At 41.1% G+C, this 20,227-nt stretch overlaps 1 protein-coding gene across 3 annotated transcripts in view; it reads right to left on the bottom strand.

The window, feature by feature from the left end:
• The window catches only part of GLG1 (golgi glycoprotein 1), an 81,407-nt gene that overhangs the window by 41,921 nt on the left and 19,259 nt on the right, over window positions 1-20,227 (bottom strand). For all 3 annotated transcript variants that reach the window (XR_011601009.1, XM_070953183.1, XM_070953184.1), the window contains exons 2-4: window positions 8,224-8,256; window positions 6,871-6,957; window positions 389-604 (exon numbers count right to left, since the gene is read on the bottom strand). Coding sequence is in view for 2 of the 3 variants with exons in the window: in XM_070953183.1 (XP_070809284.1) it covers window positions 389-604; window positions 6,871-6,957; window positions 8,224-8,256 (336 nt within the window). In the remaining variant the exon portion in view is untranslated. The remainder of the gene's footprint in view (window positions 1-388; window positions 605-6,870; window positions 6,958-8,223; window positions 8,257-20,227) is intronic.

The raw sequence follows: 20,227 nt of genomic DNA on the forward strand, positions 1-20,227 counted from the left end.
CGACTCCTCAATTTTTTGTACTTCCAACTCCGACTCCAACTCCGACTCCGACTCCACAGCACTGACTCCCACACCACTCGAAGGGTGTTCATCCCAAATTGAATAGCTAAATCCTTCCCTTCCCTACCATCCAGTCAGAGCTGAAGAAGCTTCTTGGATGAGAAGCGAAACGTCTTAAAAAGAAAAAACAAGAAAGTCCAGTTGCCTCCTGAAAAAGCACCTTTGGGACAACCGTGACCTGGATGACTGAGAATCTCTACAGACTTTTAGCCATGATCTTCCAACTGGCTTCTTCAAAGCAGGTTAGAGAACTTCCTTCTTTAGAGAAATGATGCTCCTCCCCAAAATTAATAGATAAAGAATCAAAATAGATTTTCAAATAGATTACCTTTTCTCCCGGGCGAATACTGCCACACTTCAGGAGGTTAATATCAGACCTGCAGTGATCCATAAATCCACAGATCAGGCGGTAATCGCTGAAAATTATGGCTGTCATTTTGGTGATGTACTGGTGACACTGGTATTCGGTGATGTTTCCTCTGTGCTCCACCAAGCAGGATACCAAATAACCTTTTCCAACTGGTTCATCAGCACACTCTTTGATCTGTTCAGAAAGATCCATGATAAAATGAACAGATGCCTTGCTTGGATCTTGTGGAGAATTTAGTTTACCAAGTTCCCGGTCCATTAGTTTTCAGTACAGAGTAAAAACCCAGACTCCAATTTTCAGAGAAAAGGGCTAGAACAGATATTAAGGCTTTAGCAGTCATGGATTCCCTACAAGTATTCAGAGAATGAAATGTTAACATGTCAGTTTGGTTGCTCACTCTGAGAAGCCCAGATGAAACTCCAGAATTAGGGTGTCCAACCTTGGCAACTTTAAGACTTGTGGACCTCAACTCCCAGAATTCCCCAGCCAGAGATGCTGGCTGGGGAATTCTGGGAGCTGAGGTCCACAGATCTTAAAGTTCCCAGGTTGGACATCTTTGCTCTAGAATGAGCAACCTCCGCAGAGGTGGTTTTGAAGTGACTGGTGGCTTTTATCATTACTGTCCATGAACTAAATCCAAGGGGAAATATCACAGTTCTCCTCCAAGGCAGGAAAAGACCAGGAACCTTGAAGCCATTCAACCAAATCCAGAGACTCAAAGCAATTGCCTTGATGAGTAAAGTCAGGAGCCCAGTGGTACAACTGACCAAGTCCAAGAGTAAATGGGAGTGACTAGTAGAACCACTTAACCACAGAAAGATTATCTAAACCACAAATGGATTACCTAGTCCTAGTGAATATTTAGAAATAGGTATTAATTGTGGAATCACACCCTTAAAACAACTGTAATGAGGCATCACAAATGTCTGCAATTGGAAAACTTGTTTAAACAATGATAATTTTAATTCTCATCAAGTAAACCTTGACCTAATACAATCATTACATTCACTCTTTTTATGCTACAATTTTAAAAGCAATATTTCTAATTATACAGAACTGGGTTTACACAAAGGCAAGAAACCTGATCTGCAATAGCCTTCTCATTTGTCTATAAAGGAAACCTATTATATGAGGGGTTGCCAACTCCCGGCCTGCGACCTGCCAAGAGCCAGGCCGCGCAAGCGAACGAAGCCCCATCTGCAGATGTGCAGGTCTCAGGATAAACCACACCACTCCCTCCCACAACCGTCCGTCATAGAATCGGTCCCTGGCACCCAAAATGCTGGGGCCACAGCTGCTGCATTATATAGTGAAGTGGCAGTGGCCCTTCTTAAACTATCCTGTTTAAATTCAGATTTTATCTGTTTGCACCAGGGAAAAAGAATGATCTATTTTGTACTCGTGCCTTAGTTGCAAAGGTACCCATGCAAGTGAATGTATTCTTGGAAAAGGACAGACTTTTTTCAAAAATGAGTAGTTTCAAAAGAAATGGAGGGGCCAACTCAGATGGAATGCTGTGATTGCAGAAATTTCAATTAGGTGGTGTCATGTATTGAATGTCTGGAGTATTTTATAGCTGCAACAAACACAAAAAGAACAAGCTATTTTCCCATCTTCCTACTAGACAATACAGAATAGGTTCCCTGAAGGAAGAAATGTTGGGGGGGGGGGAAACCCCACCTATTATACTGAAAGCTGAACACCAAGTTCTCTCTTACAATTCCTCTTTAATAAAAACTATGTGTGTGACTATTCTTGCAGCGGGGAAATTAATCAAATAAAACTATTGTGTGCAGTTGGTGTTGCTAATCCAAGTGCATTTTTAAAGAATCATTTACTGGTGGTTCTGCTGTCAACGCCTGTCTCACCACTAGAGACAAGTTGCATAAAGCATTACCCAACTAAAATCCTCAATTGTCTTTTTCGCATTGAGAAGTTTTTCGCTTAGAGTCAGTAAACAATATTTGAGTAAAATCTCTCCTGGGATATTTTATCTGATGACAAATAGCCTAAAAACAACTCGAGGGTGAAGTCATGAAATGGCCGAGACCTAAACAATCAGTACAACCTTTGGTCAACTTAGTGGTCAGCTACTGGCACTGTTTTATGACTTAATATTTAATTTATTGGACCAAACAAAAGAGAATTAGCTAACTATAATATACAAATGATTACCAGAAGACTGGTAATTCCATGGGGCATTTTAGCCTTCAAAACCAACTCTTGGCTCCGTGCAAGATCCAAATTAAAGATTTTGCAACAGGTGATAGATATCCTCTTCCTTCAGCAGCTACTGGAGAATCTGGGGCTCTCTTAGAAACTCCACTTGTACTGTTGAGAGGATCACAGCTTTGTGTGTATGTTTCCATTAAATCCTGCTTTCCAGTTCGTCATACATTCAGTTGCACGCATGTGCGAAAGACGATACATCCTGGCTATGTCTGTGCCCAGGATTTTTCATTATCGTTCGTTGAATAATAGCAATAGCACTTATATACCGCTTCACAGTGCTTTACAGCCCTTTCTGAGCGGTTTATAGAGTCAGCTTATTGCCCGCAACAATCTGGGTCCTCATTTTATCTCAGAAGGATGGAAGGCTGAGTCAACCTTGAGCCAGCCAGGATCGAACTTTATTAATTTATTAATTTATTATTTATTATTAATTAAATTTGTATGCTGCCCCTTTCCGAAGACTCAGGACTCCAAAGACTCAGAACTGCTGGCAGTCAGCAGAGATTACCTGCAATACTGCATTCTAACCCACTGCGCCATCATGGCTCTGAAACAAGCCAGAGTCACTGACTTAGGTATGGCTTGCTCGGCTAATTTGTTTTCTCAATTGCTTTGACTAACAGCCAGAAGGAACAAGCAGAACACAAAACAGAAGGTTTCTGCTGAGGTAATTAAGACCTCTGGCCATGTTATCTGGAATCCCTTCTGGTCTGTGGCCTATGATGAAGTAGAATGGCTGTTTCTGTGGTTGTCTGCAGCCATTTGCGGACTTGATTGTGGCTCTTTGGTGGATTTGACAGGGCTTTAACAGAGTGAGCTGGGAGAGTCAGTGCCTTCATTTGAGAAGGGGCCATGCCAACAGCCTTGAAATTTGGCAGACCTGCTTGCCATGCAGCTGGGCAAGCTCAAGGATAGGAAAGCTACCCAGATTTGAGTAAGGTCTCATTTAATGCTAGCCTGGAGCAGGGGTGAAATCTACTTACCTTCCTTACTGGTTTGGAAGCACACACGCATCACGTGCGCGCACAAAACCTTCTGCGCATGCGCAAAACCTTCTGCGCAGAAGGTAAAATACACATTACTTCCTGGTTAAAACCAGGAAGTAATGACACTAGGCGGGTGGGCGGAGCGTCGATCCACCATCGCTACCAGATCACCGAACCAACGGCCAAGATCGCTACCAGACCAGGCGATCCGGTCCGATCTGGGAGCATTTCACCCCTGGTCTGGAGGTAAATACAAAATCTAGAAAGCTGTAAGGGGATTTTCCTACCTCCAGGAGTTCATTAATATGACGTTTCTTGAATGATCTGAAATGCTCCTTCTCGGCTTTCTTGCCACCTGGGTTAAACTAATGAGATAAGGTGTTGACTGACCCAGCCTCTGCCTCCTGATTGTTTATAATTATTTTCTTCCAATCCTTTCCCAGCCTCCTCATAACCCTCGACAATGATCACCATGGAGGAAGATTGCTGAGACTGTGGCTGCCTCATTGATTGTTGGCCTTTTATTTATTGTGCTCCTAATTCTTTAACGTTCTTCTCTAGCTCTTCGTAATCTCTTGTTATTGTTTTCAGCTTCACTATTGTGTCATTGGTCCCCACATGTAGGAGAAGAAAGGGGTAGTAATCTGTGGGGTTGATTATTTTAGGAAGGTACTTGATTTTTGCTCCAGGTTGACTGCCTGGTCTGCAGACTATAGATTCTGTTCCCCTAAGCACTGAACCTCCTATCACCAATATTTGCCTTTTCCCCCTCCCCTAGGAAAGTCTGGAATACCTTCTTCCTGTCGCGGGAATGCTGGGTTGTGCCTCCTTTTTAGAAATTATTGACGAATGCTCTTTTGTGAGTGTCTGTATATTTTCTTCTAGGGCAGGGGTCTCAAACTGGCGGCCCGCAGACCAGATAAGTCACATGTAGACCACGCCCACCCCAGCTCCATGAATGGGATAAATGTTGCAAAATGTCACGTGACAGCAACGCACCGCGGAGAGTTTGACACCCTTGTTCTAGGGGGAGGCTATGAAAGAGACTGTTCAGTTCCAGAGGGGCTTCATTGGAATAGCTTCATTCACTACATTAGTGTCAATTAAACAGCAGAAATAGGTATACTGTTCATCTTCATCTTAAGAGACCCTCCCAGCAATTTCACACAAATGCTAAAAGATGGAGCCCTATAGCATTCATGGATAAATGACACATATTTTTAATCAAGAGCCTTGGTGGTGCAGCAGACTAAAGTACTTTTAAGTAGCACTTAGGTGCCTGCAATTACTGCAAGTTCAAATCTCACCAGGCTCAAGGTTGACTCAGCCTTCCATCCTTCTGAGGTAGGTAAAATGAGGACCCAGATTGTGGGGGAAATAAGCTGACTTTGTATAAAAAAAGAACACCACTTGGGGGGGGGGGGGCGGCGAAAGCCCTACTAAGCAGGTATATACAAAAGTATGAAGGCTATTGCTTAATGCATTGTAAGCCTTCCTGAGTCTCCGGAGAAGGCCGGCATATAAATCGAACCAATCAATCAATCAAATCAATCAATCAATCAATCAATCAATCAATCAATCACTTTTTTCTTCAACTTCCCTGCAAGTTGACACCTATATTGGATGCCAAACTCAAACAAAAAGACTCCTCACACCTCCCAGATTCCATCAAACTATGATCAGTGGCACCACATACTTCTGAATAATCCAAGCAATTAGTAGCTTTGCACTGATTCCACTTCCCCTTTCAGAGAATAAGTTCCCTACTTTCCCTAGCAGACTACTCAAGGTGGCTGCAATTCGAAAATTAAAAACAAAATCAAACTCAGCACAGCATTCCGGTGTCATCAGTGGCACACACTGGCACAGCACTAGATGTACCCAGTTATCCACTCAAGCACCATGCCAAAAAAGGGCAGTTTGTAAACAGTACCAGCTGGAAAATCTGGTATGGTTCATGGAGATATTTTTAAAAACATGATCTCACAACTGCCTCCTCTGAGGTAGCCAGTACATTTTCTTAGCAAGCCCTCATTATCTCTAACACTTAAATAGACATTATCAACCCTGATAAGGACAAAGAGAGAAAGGTGCAGCCTGCAGGCGCAATATTAATGTTCGAGGAAGAGATTTCAACTCTTTCTCTCTTCCTTGCAGTTGGCATTTAACCCTCTGTTAAAGTCTGTTAAGGAGAATCTTTGTAATTCTTTGGCTCAGATTTTGGGTCTACGACAACTTGCTACGGCCCACTCACCACTTGTCCTGTGACAACTCGCCACGGGACAAAAGTTAAACTAATATCAAAGAAATGGTGGAATAAAATCATTAAAGAAAGGATGCCAAAAGAGGGACAAAATGAAACCAGAATGACCAAAACTAACATAATTTTTAAATTACTTCAAGTAATTAAATTGAATTGTTGAACTGTTCTGGGAAGTTGGCCATGGTGAGTTGGCCATAGCAAGTTATCCTATTTTGTCAGATTTTGAAGCTCCATGACCACCCATACTGGTCCAGTGTGAAAACTATAGTACATCTTAAAAGCAGAGCTTCTCAATCTTGACTGCTTCAAAAATGATAAATGAATTGTGCAACTCCTACTCCCTCCATCCCAAATGCATAAAATTAATTGTGTTCACTGGGGATATAGTCGGACAAGAAATAAATGCACCATATTTAATGACAAAGATCCTGAATCGCAGATTGAGAAAGGAGCTTGAAATTCCCATTACTTTTTAATGCATTGCTCTCACATTTTTCATAACTAGCAAAAAAGCATAGACTAAATCTGGAATGGAGGTTAGTGGTTTTTTAAAACATGTTTCAAAAAGAAACAAAATCAATTCAGAAGATATTTATACCAGGCTCACCAGGCTCAAGGTTGACTCAGCCTTCCATCCTTTCGAGATAGGTAAAATGAGGACCCCGTTTGTGGGGGCAATAAGCTGATTTTGTATAAAATAGAACACCGCTTAGGGGGGCCCAAAAAGCCCTACTAAGCAGGTATATACAAAAGTATGAAGGCTATTGCTTAACGCATTGTAAGCTGCTCTGAGTCTCCGGAGAAGGGCGGCATATAAATCGAACCAATAAATAAATAAATAAACAAATAAATATACTTTTTGGAAGAATAACTCAATGCTATCATTTTTTACTCTCTGTTTTTCAGAAAAAGGTAGTCAGGTTCCAGCCTCTGCCCACCTCCCTCCGAAATCAAATTACCTCTGATATAGTGGATTTGCAAACCTCTCTAGCCACTGATTCAAATTTTGGATCTGTAGTCAGGTTCAATTTGTAGTTCCACAACAGCTAAAGGGAAAACAAGAAACAAAAGACAAAACTTAGCATTTAAAAATGCTATTTTGGGATCTTTTTTAAAGCAATAGCTCAATCTGATCTAACATAAATCTGACAACATTTTTTCCTGTGATATCAGAGCTTTAATTTAGATTAATTTATTGAAAACATTTATGTAGTTGCCAACTCTGAGCAACTCCCAAAATGTATTTTAAAAAACTCTGGGCAATTCCAAAATGTACTGTATAAAACAACATTTTCTGCATATTAAACTTTGCATTCTGATCTTTAAGAATAAGGCAGCGTGTAGATCAGATTTTTTTTCTTTCTGAAGGTAAATGAAATTTATTCTTTGTCTCTACATGACAGAAAGAATCCAAAAGCAAAGAAAGTGTAAATTGGATCAAGACTTAAGCTTTTGTATTAATGATCCTACTGACAACTATTCCATCTTATTGCCATGTCAGTGACTATGGTAGTAAGTTGTGACTACCAGTATGTGAGTATTTTTTTCAAACCTGGCCACTTTTAAGATGTGTACATTTCAACTCCCAGAATTCCCCAGCCAGCGATGTTAGCTGGGATCTCTGGGAGTTGAGGTCCACACATCTTAAAGTTGCCAAGGTTGGCAAACATTGGTGTATATGTATTTCCATTCCTTATTTGTTGATATGCTTTAATAGGTTTTACTATTATAAGCCACTGAGTAATTGTTGCAGGCAAGTCAATGACAATTAGCATAGAGAACTTTTAGGGGAACAATTTGTGCCCCTAAATATAGATGATAAGGGAGCTGTTTTTTTTTTTTTTTTTACATGAACCTCTTCCAAAAGGCATCCAGCATAGAGCAGCAGACATCAGAGGTGAACTGGAGCAAGAGATTAGGGCAGCAAAAGGAGAAATGACAAAACAATGAGCTGACTGAACAGAAATTGTTTTAGAGCACAAACTAAGTAACTGCTAAATGCAGGGAAGTTTATTCGGTTGCATTCCCCTCAGAAGCTTAAAGGAAAACGATAATGATTGATTGTACGCCTAGGAAAGGTTTGCCTTTCGAGCACAATGCCTTTCCAACAATATTTCCCAAGAAACAGAATTCTGACTTGCCTAGATAGGCAGCCATAGAAAAGAAAAAGAAAGCCGTTTCTTTACTTTTCTTTACGTTTCCATTTAGAGGAGTTAGTCAGGATCCCATGAACTTTCCTTTTGTCAAAACAAATGAGCTCAGTGCTCTTGAAACAATATGTGCCAAGCCTTTTTTTCAAAAAGCACACTTACGTGGTTGCAGTCAGAAGAGATTTCGTTATCCGGCTAGAAATAGAAAAGAAAACAAAATGGTATTAATTCAGAGGTCAGGATACCCTGCTTTCCTTCCCCGCAAATCAGCCAATGCTATTGTCTCAAAGTAATGTGCATGAGCAAACCAACCTAGCAAACTGCTCTCCCAAAGTGAGCAGCCCGCAGATTAAATACCGGTTTATCTTGTCTAATCAATGGCTACCACCAAGGAATTAGCTTCAACGCAAAGGCATCAACTAAGTTTCCTTTCCGAATGTTCCACTTAGGTTGCTTTTCCACAAGTCTTATTTCACAAAGCAATCTACTTTAGACAAGCTGGAGCTCTAAGCAATAAAGGCCAGCAGGATTTCGCTAATAAAGCTTCAGTTGTTCTTAAGATGGTGGAACACTTCACATTTTTTTCCTGACCATCAGTCACAATTGCAATTACGAATTATCGTTTTATGGGAAGGAGAAAAACTGACAATGATGAGAGCATCACACCATCTGCTTTTGATCCGATCTAAGCAAAAGACAAGAAGTCATCTCAATTCAACAAGCATCTTAAGATAAATGGATTCTTTCCTCCCCCTCCCAGATGTGACTGAAACAAAGGACCAAACTCAAGGAGATTCCACTGTACACATACCCAGCCGAAGCAGAACAAGTTTTTCTCATATGTCTTTGGTTTATATTCCTTGTCTATTTGGGGTACCACTTCACTACCCTGAAATATTTTCAACCATGTTTAAAAACGTATACATTTGCCCCTTGATATCCTTCATTTTTCTTATGTCTACTACGTTTTTTCCTTTCGTCAACTAGGCACATTCCTGGGCAAAGGACATCCTAAAATGTTTATAAATTTAATGCTGGATTCCAACCTCCATCAATTCCCTGTCAACGTCGGTCATGGGACAAGGACTGCAATTGAAGCTATCGTTGAAACCTCTGGAGGGCATCATAGTGAGGAAGCATACTGTCCACAAACAGCCCAATTATTAGCTCAGGAGCCCACTGAAGTTTGCCCTGACTCTCAGGCCTCCCCCTTTCCCTATTATTTATTTATTACAATTTATTGGCCGCCCATCTTACCATACGGTAAATCTGGGCAGCTTACAGTTACAAAATACAGTTAAAACAGAAAAAATTAAAACCAGACATTAAAATCAAGGACACACAGGGAGGGTGGGGGCCGAATGGAGGGAGATGAGATCTGTTATTACTCAATCAACCACGTCCATTGTGTTGCACTGGTGCCCCAAGCCAACTGGCACAGCCACGTCTTTAGGCCCTTACGAAAAGATAGCAGGGTTAGGGCCAACCCCACATCAAAGGGGGGGGGGTATGTTCCAGAGGGCAGGAGCCAACGCAGAGAACGCCCTCCTCCTGGATCCTTTGGGCTGACGGGACCTGTAGCATGCCTCCTCTGCCAGCACGAGTGGTATGGGCCAATCCCAGTGGGGTGAGGTGGTCCCTCACGTAATCTGGACCCATGCCATGAAGGGCTTTGAAGGTGGTCACCAATACCTTGAATTGCACCCAGAGGCAGACAGGTAACCAAGGGAGTTCGCGGAGTAGTAGTATTAAAGGTGCCATTCCTGGGGACCCCAAAACTACCCGAGCTGTCGCATTCTGTACTCGCTGTAGCTTCCAAATGCTCTTCAAGGGTAGCCTCATGTTCAGCGCATTACAATACCCCAACCATGAGATGACCAAGGCCTGAACGACTGAGCACAGGCCATGTCCAACCAACAGGGTCAGCAATTTGGAATTGTGGGAGCTCAATCCAAAACATCTCGAGGAAATCCAGTTTAACGGTATACAGTATGACCAAAATTGAACCCAAAACGTATGTGGCTAAGCAAGACAGTTAAGTGAATTTGCCCCATTTTATGGCATTTCTTGCAACAGTTGCTCAGTGAATCACTGCAGTTGATAAATTAGTACCGTGCCTTCCCCATTGACTTTGCTTGTCAGAAGGTCGCAAAAGGGGATCACATGACCCCAGGATACTGCAATTGTCATAAATATGATCCAGTTGCCAAACTGCTGAATTTTGATCACGTGACCATGGGATGCTGCAAACGGTTGTAAGTGTGAAAAACGGTCTTAAGTCACTTTTTTCAGTGATGTTCTAACTTCGAACAGCCACTGTATGACCATTGTAAGTCAAGGACTACCTGTACAGGTTTTAGAGCAGTGTTTCTCAACCTTGGTAGCTTGAAGATGGGTGGACTTCAACTCCCAGACTCCCCCAGCCAGCATCTTCAAGCTACCAAGGTTGAGAAACACTGTTTTACAGCAACAATTCCGAATGTTTCAGACTTCCTACAAGCCAGACATTTGCTACCATTTTATCCAAACAACTTCTTGGAAGGAAATGAGTAGGAAAGGAAGAAACCATCCTATGTCAGAGGAAGTTTGAAGTTTACGAAAGTCAGGTGGATGACTTTGAGCCAGTTACCCTCTCAGCCCAACCCACCTCATAGGGTTGTGGGAGGGGAATAAGAGGAGGAAGGAGTATTAGCTATGTCCGCTACCTTAAGGTTTTATAAAAATAGTAAAGGTGGGATAAAAATAAAGAAAATGTTCATAACATTGCAGAGGTCTTCAAACTTGGCAGCTTTAAGACTTGTGGACTTCAACTCCCAGAATTCTGGGAGTTGAAGTCCACAAGTCTTAAAGCTGCCAAGTTTGAAGACCTCTGACATATTGTAAACAAAGCACAGGGTGATTGTTTTTCAATGCACACTGTGGGGATCATCATTTTAACTTGTTAACCATTTGTATATCTAAGAATCCAGATAGTTGCTCTATGACCTCGGCTCTGAGACAATGGCCATCATTCTAGAGAAAAGAGAAATGCAAGGTTATATTTCATTTTACTTTTCTACGTCCAGATTAGGGAGTGAAGTAAGACATGCCTTATATAGTCTTTCAATAAAATCCACATCCCAGCAAACAGGATGTGATATTTATAAAAGCAAAGTAGTTCACTTCTCCATAAACAATTTTGCCACCGCTTATTAAATATAGTTTGTGAGCAAAAGAAACTGCCGGTCTAAATTTTGACAGACCTACTGAAGGGTATCTCTCTTCTGGCACAAGGCAAACCCGTCCCTCCCTCCCTCTGTGAATAAATGTTTAGTCCTGTCCTTTCTTCAAAGACTAACCAGTTATGATTTTATATCAGCATAATGCTATTTATGCAACAATTTTAAAGTTCATCTAGCAAAAGCTTACAATTAAGGTAACAGTAAATCAATTACCCATAATTTAGCTCTTGGTTCTTGCTTCAAAGACTAAGTGCAGGTTATGGAGGAATATATTCAGAATTTTTACTCACTCACAGTAGCAATTAGAAGCTTCAGCCACCAAGCACCTAGAAATTAACTAGCCTTACTAACTTGTCCATACACGATTGGTCAAAAAAAAAAATGACTCTTCCTGGGTTCTTGTGGTGCCTTGCTAAATTTGTACTTCAAAAAAGAACATGACAACCTGGGACTTCCGATGGCTCCGTGATCCCCGATGGACACTCCTTTACGAGCTCCAGCCCCGCGATTCCATTTGTCGCTAGAACAGCGGAAATCAGCTGTCTAGTGGCTCGAAACTCTCCCCCAGGGAAAAAGGGGGAGAGAAGAGCAGAAGGGTCTGGGTAGAGCTCCCCTAGACCCCCAGGTTTTTTTTTTAAGCCTGGGGTTTGCAGGGTGAGAGCTCCCTGAAAGCCCTTCAGTGCTCCGGATCTGGGACAAGTCTGCTTTATGCAGAACAAGGGGTCGCGACCACACCAGCAATGCAATTTTAAGGATTATAAGAAACTTCGACCCTGGATGCTGGCAGAGCAAAATCAGGAGAACAAAAAAAAAGAACATGACAACCAAGTTTTTATAGCCACCAGGAATATCATTCAATCTGGATTCCACAGATTATAAACTCTTCCTTTTAAGTGAGGACCTCACCTTAATATTAACTTAAGCTAACAAGCAGGTTAGCTCGCTCGCTCAACAGTGAGACGCTGGCGAGGTGGGCAGGGCAGCACCTGCATTTTCTGTGTCACCTGAGAAGACCACGTCTTCTTTCTCCTGTCCTTACCACTTTCTATAGAGGATGATTGAAAGCATCCTGTCGTATTGTATTACTGTGTGGTTTGGAAGCATTACAGCTTTGGACAGGAAGGCAGTGTAGAGAGTGGTGAGGACGGCAGAAAAGTTATTGGAAGTTCACTTCCTTCTATCCAGTACATAGCATATAAGCAATGCTTGAGCAGGGTCTGCAGAATTGTCTGGGATGCTACACATCCTTACCATGACCGGTTTTCCTTGTTACCTTCCAGGAGGGGGTTTCGTGGTATCCAAAGCAGAACTACTAGACTGAGTCCCAATTTTGTTCCATATAGAATTAACCCTCCGAGCTCTCAAGTTTCCTCTTTATGTATTCAAAATGGACAGAGATGTGTGTGTGTGTGTGTGAAAGCGAAATACCATTCACGCATCATCACAAAATCTCCAGAACCATAAAGCCTACGAACTTGAAATTTGCCACATATGTTTCTCTTGGCTTCTAGGTGCTCACTAAGAAAGGATTTTTCGAAATGACCATCAGAGCATTAGTATTTCCTATTTTATTATTATTAACATGCTCTGATGCTAAGGAGTTCTACTCCCCCTCCCCACCTGAAAAGAAATCTGTTCCAAATGCAAAAGCACAAGCAGAGGAGTTTCAGTTTCAGTTTTACTTTCACAGCAGCAAGCAGCTTTACTACAGAACAATTGAGCTAAGCTACGCCCAGCCTCCTTCCTGTCTCCTTCTTGCTCACACAACAAATACTGTTTGTGTTTCCAAACACCCCTCAACTCTCTCACATACTGACAGGACGCTAGCCAGATGAATACCAATAGAGGCTGGTAGGCAGAGGCAGAATTCCCCCCCCTTATTTTCCTCCTCAGTTTATTGTTGTTAAATTTACAATTCTGTCATCTGTAATAGAAACTTAGCTACCATCCCTAACAAAATAATACAGTCACTTTTTTAACTACTCATTGATTTTCAAACTTTAAGTGTCAATTTATCAAGCCCCATCACATAGTTTCGTAGCGAAGCACGGGTATCCAGCTAGTTTGTGTGTGTGTGTGTGTGTGTGTGTGTGTGTGTGTGTGTTTTCTTTTGAAAGCGGGCAACAGAATTTCATTTTTAATATGTGCCAGTATGCTCACAGTAAAAAATGACAATAATCATATCTTATCTTATCTAATTTACGGGCTAATTTTAATCCTAAATTAGCCCATATCACTGATACACATTTTGAACTGTAGACCAAACTGGCTTCCAACGGCAATCTAGGAAAAGGATGTCCTAGGTAACAAGAATGAAAAGCCCTGACTTCCGGGTTGGCTCCGCAGCGCCATTGACGGTCTTTTTAGACCGCCGCCCCCGTGATTCCGTTGAGCCGTTCTGACAGCGTTAATCAGCTGTCAAACGGCTTGAAAATCTCCCCTTCGGGAAAAGAAGGGGAGGAGAGCAGGTGGGTGAGGGTAGAGCTCCCTGAAAACCCCTGGATTAATTCCAGGGGTTAGGAGGGTGAGAGCTCCCCGTTCAGCCCACTGAAGCTCCGGATCCGGGGGGACTCTGTTTTTTTTTACAGAGCTAGGTGTTGCGTCCAATTTCTGCTGTCAAACAGAAGATTAAATGATTTCAAAAAAGCAGGCGGAACAGAAGCAGGAGGACAAGCTTTTTGCAAGTATAACACTTAACTCCGGGGATACAATGTTTCTAATTGGATTTTCTGAGCTGGAAGTTAAGATGGCGTTTCTTTGTTGCGATTTTAAAAGGGAAAGTTAGAAAAAGTTTTTGCTAATAGACTCGTGCTCAGAGACTGGCTTTAAGTTGCTGGAATAGATTTTGAAGAGCTGTTTGGGAAAAGATTGTTTATAAAGAAATTGCTGAATGCTGCTCAAAAGGATGGCTCTGACTTTATGATTTTATGGTTGTGGGAAGAAAGAAAATTTCTTTAAAATAAAATGGCTTCTAAGAAAGGAGATCTTGAAAGCGCTGGATGCTATTTGGAGGTGTCAGAAACGAAACAGTTGTCTGATTTACAGAGTTGTAAGGATTTTGATGCAGAACTTACAGAATTTATAAAAGAAGCCATGAATAATCATACTGCAGCTATAAGTAACCAAATAGCAATTCTTAAAGGGATAACAACAGAAATGACTGAGGAAACCAAAACAACTACGGAGCATGATGACAACTCAGGAGATATTGCAGCAGAGAGGGTGGAAGAATTTTCTCAAGAATTTTCGAGCTTACTCTCTGCTCTTTTCAGAAAAATTGATAGAATCTTTCAAAATTATGACTTGGTTTGGAAAAAAGTAGTAAATGACCAGACTTTCGAAGTTTCAGAAGATGAAGGAGACTTGTCAGTGGCATCTATACATTTAATAGAAAAGAAACAATTGAACTTTTCTTCACAAACTCTTGACAAACTTTGGTTTTACAGACGAAGGAATGAACTGATTTATATAAGCATGAAGAGGCGATTTGGGGGCTCTAAATCAGAGGAAACTTTCTTAAAAAGGGGACAATCTTTGCAGTTATATCAACCTCAAATTAAAATGAAAAACCTCCTCAAAATAGAAGTAGGAGGGATGCAGAAAGATTGGAAAAAATATAAAAAGAAAGCAAGAATGGAAGATTAACCTTTTCTTTTGGCTTTGTAGTTGTTATGAGATTTCAAAATAAGAAAGCAAGAATGGAAGATTAATTTTTTTTTTTTGGCTTTGCAGTTGTTCTACTCATGGTTTAAATTGATTATGTTTTAGGTGTTATAACTACTGAGGGGGAAAAAGTATAAAGTTGAATATTGATTTTTAAATATGATGTATTAATGGTTGATTAATCTTTTTTGGTTTTCTAGTTAATGTACTAATGGTTAATTATAAAAATGTAGAAATTTAATTAGTGAATATCTAAGGTTTATTTTTTGTTATGAGATTTCAAAATATCTGAACTTTGAGAAAAGTAGGAGGGGGAAAAATGTTTTTAGGTTTGAATGTTTAAGATTTGTTAATGGTTTTAAAATTCTTAGAGTTATTGGATTACATGTTACTTTGTGTTTATATAAAGGGAGGTTGATGAAATTGTAAAAGGGGAGTTAAGGGGTCTTGGGAGTTATTAAATCTTGCAGTTAGCTAGTTTATTTTAGCGAATGTTTGGTGAAATCTATGCCCTGTTTTTGTTCTGGGAAGTCGGGGGTGGGGGGTGGTGAGGAGGGGTTGAAGATTGAGTTTACCAAATTGATTTTTTTTTCTTTTTTTCTGATGATAGTTTGAATGATTGTTTATATTGTATACTTGTTGGATCAGAAAATAAAAACTTTTTTTATATTAAAGAATGAAAAGCCCTGAACTATAAATCTGGCTATACTGCTGCTGCAGCAGCCTTGAACGGCAATAAAAAGTGGCTTCTCTTCATAAGAAGGACCTATGAAGGATGTCTCCAGAACAGCCAATCTGCTTCCTGAAATTGCCACCACTTCCAGAGTATCCAAGGCTAGTAATTTAGGTCACTTTTTAGTAGGCTGTAATAATAGGCTTCAGGGCTTTCTAAAATGGTTGAAGATGGAGGTATCTCCTTCCAGATACTTAAGAAAAGCAAGACTTGCTGAAACCAGGCAAGCTAAACAGCATTTCATGTCTTAACAGAAAAAGAAGAGCTGATGTCCTGCAGAGAATAAAGCATTTAATTTCATTTATTTTACAATATCTATAGCCCACTCAAATCCTAGCTGATCTGGGCAGGGTGAAACACTCTACAAAAATGGGGAAGCATCACCCTGAAAATGGTTAGGAGATTAACAACAGTTCCCACCTCCTCCTCCCCCCCCACCCCCCACTCCTCCTACTCCCTCCCTCCCCATCTTTTAGTTATAGTTGATAAATTGCATTTTTATAGCATTTTATTCTTTTTAACACTGTAAACCTCCCAGAGTCACCTCATGGTGAGATGGACGGCAAACAAATTTAATAAATAAATATCATCAAGTATAATAATAATCACCTACTTAAAAATCCTCTACTCTATCAAAAGTGCCACTCACTTAATCTAAAGGCCAATAGCTTTCTTTGCTCTGTTTTTAAAATATCTCTTGGCAACTTTAAAATGTGTGGCCTTCAACACCCATAATTGCACAACATGCTAGCTGGGGAACTGTGGAAAATGAAGAAGGCCAGGTACCTTAAAATTACTGAGCTGGAAAATAAGGCTTTTAGAATACGGGCCACCCTTACCGCTCAAGAAAGAGGGTTCCATAAAAAGGAAGCCACCATAGCTGGGGATTGCTGGCCTAATCCATGATTCATGAACCTAACAAGAGGGGTGCACAACAGCCCCTCCTTAAAGGAGTGGACCAGATCAGCAGATTCAATCTTGGCAAAGCACTGCCTGATATATCCCTAGTACTGCACCATAAAGGCTGGGGAGAAGCGTTCCCTCTTTTTGACTGAAGGCCCAATGGCATCAGAGGTGATAGCAGGGGTGGCTTCTACTTACCTTTACTACCGGTTCGCAACGGGACTCCGCGCACGCATGCGCAGATCACCCATGATGACGTCGTGGCGGGTGGGTGGAGCCTCCTGCCAGTTTTACTACCGTTCTATAGAACCGGACCGAACCGGCAGCAACCCACCACTGGGTGATAGGTAAATATACAGAAAAATTGTAGTAAAAGGGATTCTAAATCTTGAAAAGACATTTCAACAGCTATCTAGGAACACCTTCCAAAGAGTACCAGTATTTTTTTTGCCTCCTATTGAACTAGAACTGCTGAAAAAGTGGAGGTTGCCCAAAGTTGCATGTCTTTGTTCACTTAAATCAAACGTACTGCTGAAAAACTATCCATAATAGCCCAGCACCATTCAAGTCAGTTGCTTGTAATTAGGAAAAGAACATAGATGAGGTTATTCTCTATCCTAGGGGTGTCAAAACTCGATTTCATTGAGGGCTGTATCAGGGTTGTACTTGACCTCAGGGGAGCCAGGGTGGGCGTGGCCAGCTCGTCACTCGTGTCAGGAGCGCCTGTGGCGGCCCGAGTGCTCCATCAGCGAAAATGGGCTCCCGAGCTCCATTTTCGACCGCAACAGCCTCCTGCAACCCTCTGTCAACGGAAAGGGAGCTTGGGAGGGTTGAGCTCCGTTTTCACTGGCAGAAGCACTGCGAGCCGGTCCTTTACTTTTTCCAGGTCAACCCCATGGGCCAGATCTAAGCACCCCACAGGCCTTGAGTTTGATACCCCTGCTCTATCCTGTCCTATCAGGGCTGCAACAGAGAGCAGCATCTAGCCAACCCTGAAAGAGACTAAACAGGGGAGGGAGGGAGGGAGGGAGGGAGGGGAGGAAGGAAGGAAGGAATCTGACTGGAAAACTGAACATTCTTTATTCGAAAACAGAACATTCTGGAAAAAAGGCAATAGTCAATGCCTTCTTTATTGCCACATAAGTCAAATTCAGCTTAAAAACAACTTTATCTTCCAATATTAAGGAAAAGCTGTTGCTTCCTTTCAGGATCCTCAAGAAAGTGAAGGATCAATGAAATTTGCAAACTATCAAGTTTAGTTGTTGTTTTTTATTATATGATATTATGGTATGATAAATTATCTGAAAAAAGCATGACTATCTGATCAACAAAAGAACGAAATCTTTTCTGTCAATGAGCCCTAAGGAATATCAATTTATCTTCATGAAGGATTATTCTGAACAGTTCTCAAATATTTACGTCACAATAATCCCATTAGTTTTTAGGATTCACTGGAAAATATTTAGTGAAATCAGTTAAAAGGGCAACCTAATTAAAATACACTCCTTCCCCTCCTCTCCTCCCCTCAACGTAGGCAGCCATTCATTCAGGTTATATGTGAGTAAATTCAATCTGCTTTTTACCCAGAGGAATAACTGAAATTACCTTAAAATTCAATTCCAAGGACATAAGAAAGACAGATAAAAGCTGATTTTTTGAAGTATATCAATAATTGCAATTTCAATCACTTGAATTGGGTTTTACCATTTTCTTAAAGCATTGTGGGGATAATGAACCCAGCACCAGAATGTAATAAATCGTAATCACAACATCTACACACAGTCTGTGAATATGCTCATTAACTGAGCTGGTTTATCCTTGTGCAGGTGGATGAACAAGCAAAGCACGGAGGGTCCAGCCTTTATCACCAATTCTCGGTGAATACGGGATTTGACGATAGAGTAGATCCAAGCGACATTTATATAAATGGGAAGGCTGGAGAAAAGAGCATGGAGGACTTCTTCTGGCAGCCCTGGAGAAAGCAAGACTGAATGTCCATCATTAATTATTGAATAGAACACTTTCACCACATCAGAGTGCAAAGGATCCCCTTCTGGGATTGTTTTAATGAAGTTCCGGTCACTTAAGCGCTCGAATTTGCAGTCTACTGAAACGATAATCTGGCTCCTAACAGCAGTTGCCTCTTCTGAAGATGCAAAGGGAAATGTTTCCTTTTCCATGGACTCCTAAATTCTCAACTGGGAAAAAATGTACGGAACTGAAAAGGAAAAGATCTCTATTTTGCAGAGTTAGAATAGTAAAACTGCACCCCTACAAACAGGCACCAAATACTTCATGTATGTTTTCATATGTGGATTATCTTGGAATGTACTCATTTTTCCCCCAATTCATGTACAGCCATGGTTAAGAAAAGAAACGCTTCCGTGTTGTTTAAATAATGTTTTGGTGATTTGTTGAGGAAAGGCTTATCAAAATAGATAAGCTTATTGCCACACATAAAAGCCTCTTTAGTGATTAAAGAGATAGTTTCCCTATTACTACAAGAGCCAGTTTGCTGCCTAATGACATGCCAAGCATGTATCTGCTTTGGTACCAAATAAAGTTATTCTACTATCACCTCAAAACATCTGAGCTAACAATTGCTGCATAATGTGCGCGCCTACCTTCTGAAATTGAAATCTACATCAATCACAGAAAAATAATTAATATGCATTAAGGTTATATCAGGCAAGAAATACTTTCTTTTACTGAATGGATGATTAAATAGAACTCTTCCGACAGTGACTTAAATCATTAACATTGAGTTTTCTTGAGCAGGGTTTTAAACCATGATCTAAATCAATTTTGCTTAAATTAAGTCTTCCTCCCACAAGATAATGCCAAAATGCCAAACGCCAGCACAGCCACCTTCTTCTGAAAAGCTGGACTTGGATGGGATGGTTCTCCTTCTCACAAGACGCCTGATAAGGGTCAGCACAGACCCCCCCCGGGGGGGGGGCTATGACTCACTCCCGCAGACAGGCTTTGCAAATGCTTATATTGGCCTTTGAGCCAGAGGGTCCCACTACAACCACTTTAAAGAAATATCCTGGTAGATCCTGAGCAGATCTACTTGGATGGTTGCAGCTCCCTTTGCCAAATGAAAAACCTGGGTTCCTGCTGCAGATTTCTCTAGGTCTGCAATGTGAAGGGTGCCCCCTCCCTTCTGGCTTCACCCACCCCTGAGCCCTCTCAATCAGAAAGCCAAGAGAAGGGCAGCCCAGTCTGGATGTACAGGTAGTCCTCGACTTACGACAGTTCGCTTAGTGACAGTTCAAAGTTACAAGAGCACTGAAACAAGTGATTTATGATTTTTCACACTTGTGACCGTTGCAGCATCCCCATGGTCACGTGGTTTATATTTGGATGCTTGACAACTGACTGATATTCATGAGGGTTACAGTGTCCCGGGGTCATGTGATCCCCTTTTGCGACCTTCTGATAAGCAAACACAATGGGAAATCCAGATTCACTTAATGTTACTAACTTAACAACTTCAGTGATTCACTTAACCACAAGAGCAAGAAAGTTAGTGAAATAAGGCAAAACTCACTTAACCAATTTCTCACTTAACAACACATACATTTTGGGCTCAATTGTGGCCGTAAATTGAGGACTACCTATATATAAATACCAGCATTTGATT

The sequence above is a fragment of the Pituophis catenifer genome, unplaced genomic scaffold (genome assembly GCF_029215685.1).
Source record: "Pituophis catenifer annectens isolate HBS135680 unplaced genomic scaffold, rPitCat1.0.hap2 SCAF_13, whole genome shotgun sequence".
Lineage (NCBI taxonomy): Eukaryota > Metazoa > Chordata > Lepidosauria > Squamata > Colubridae > Pituophis > Pituophis catenifer.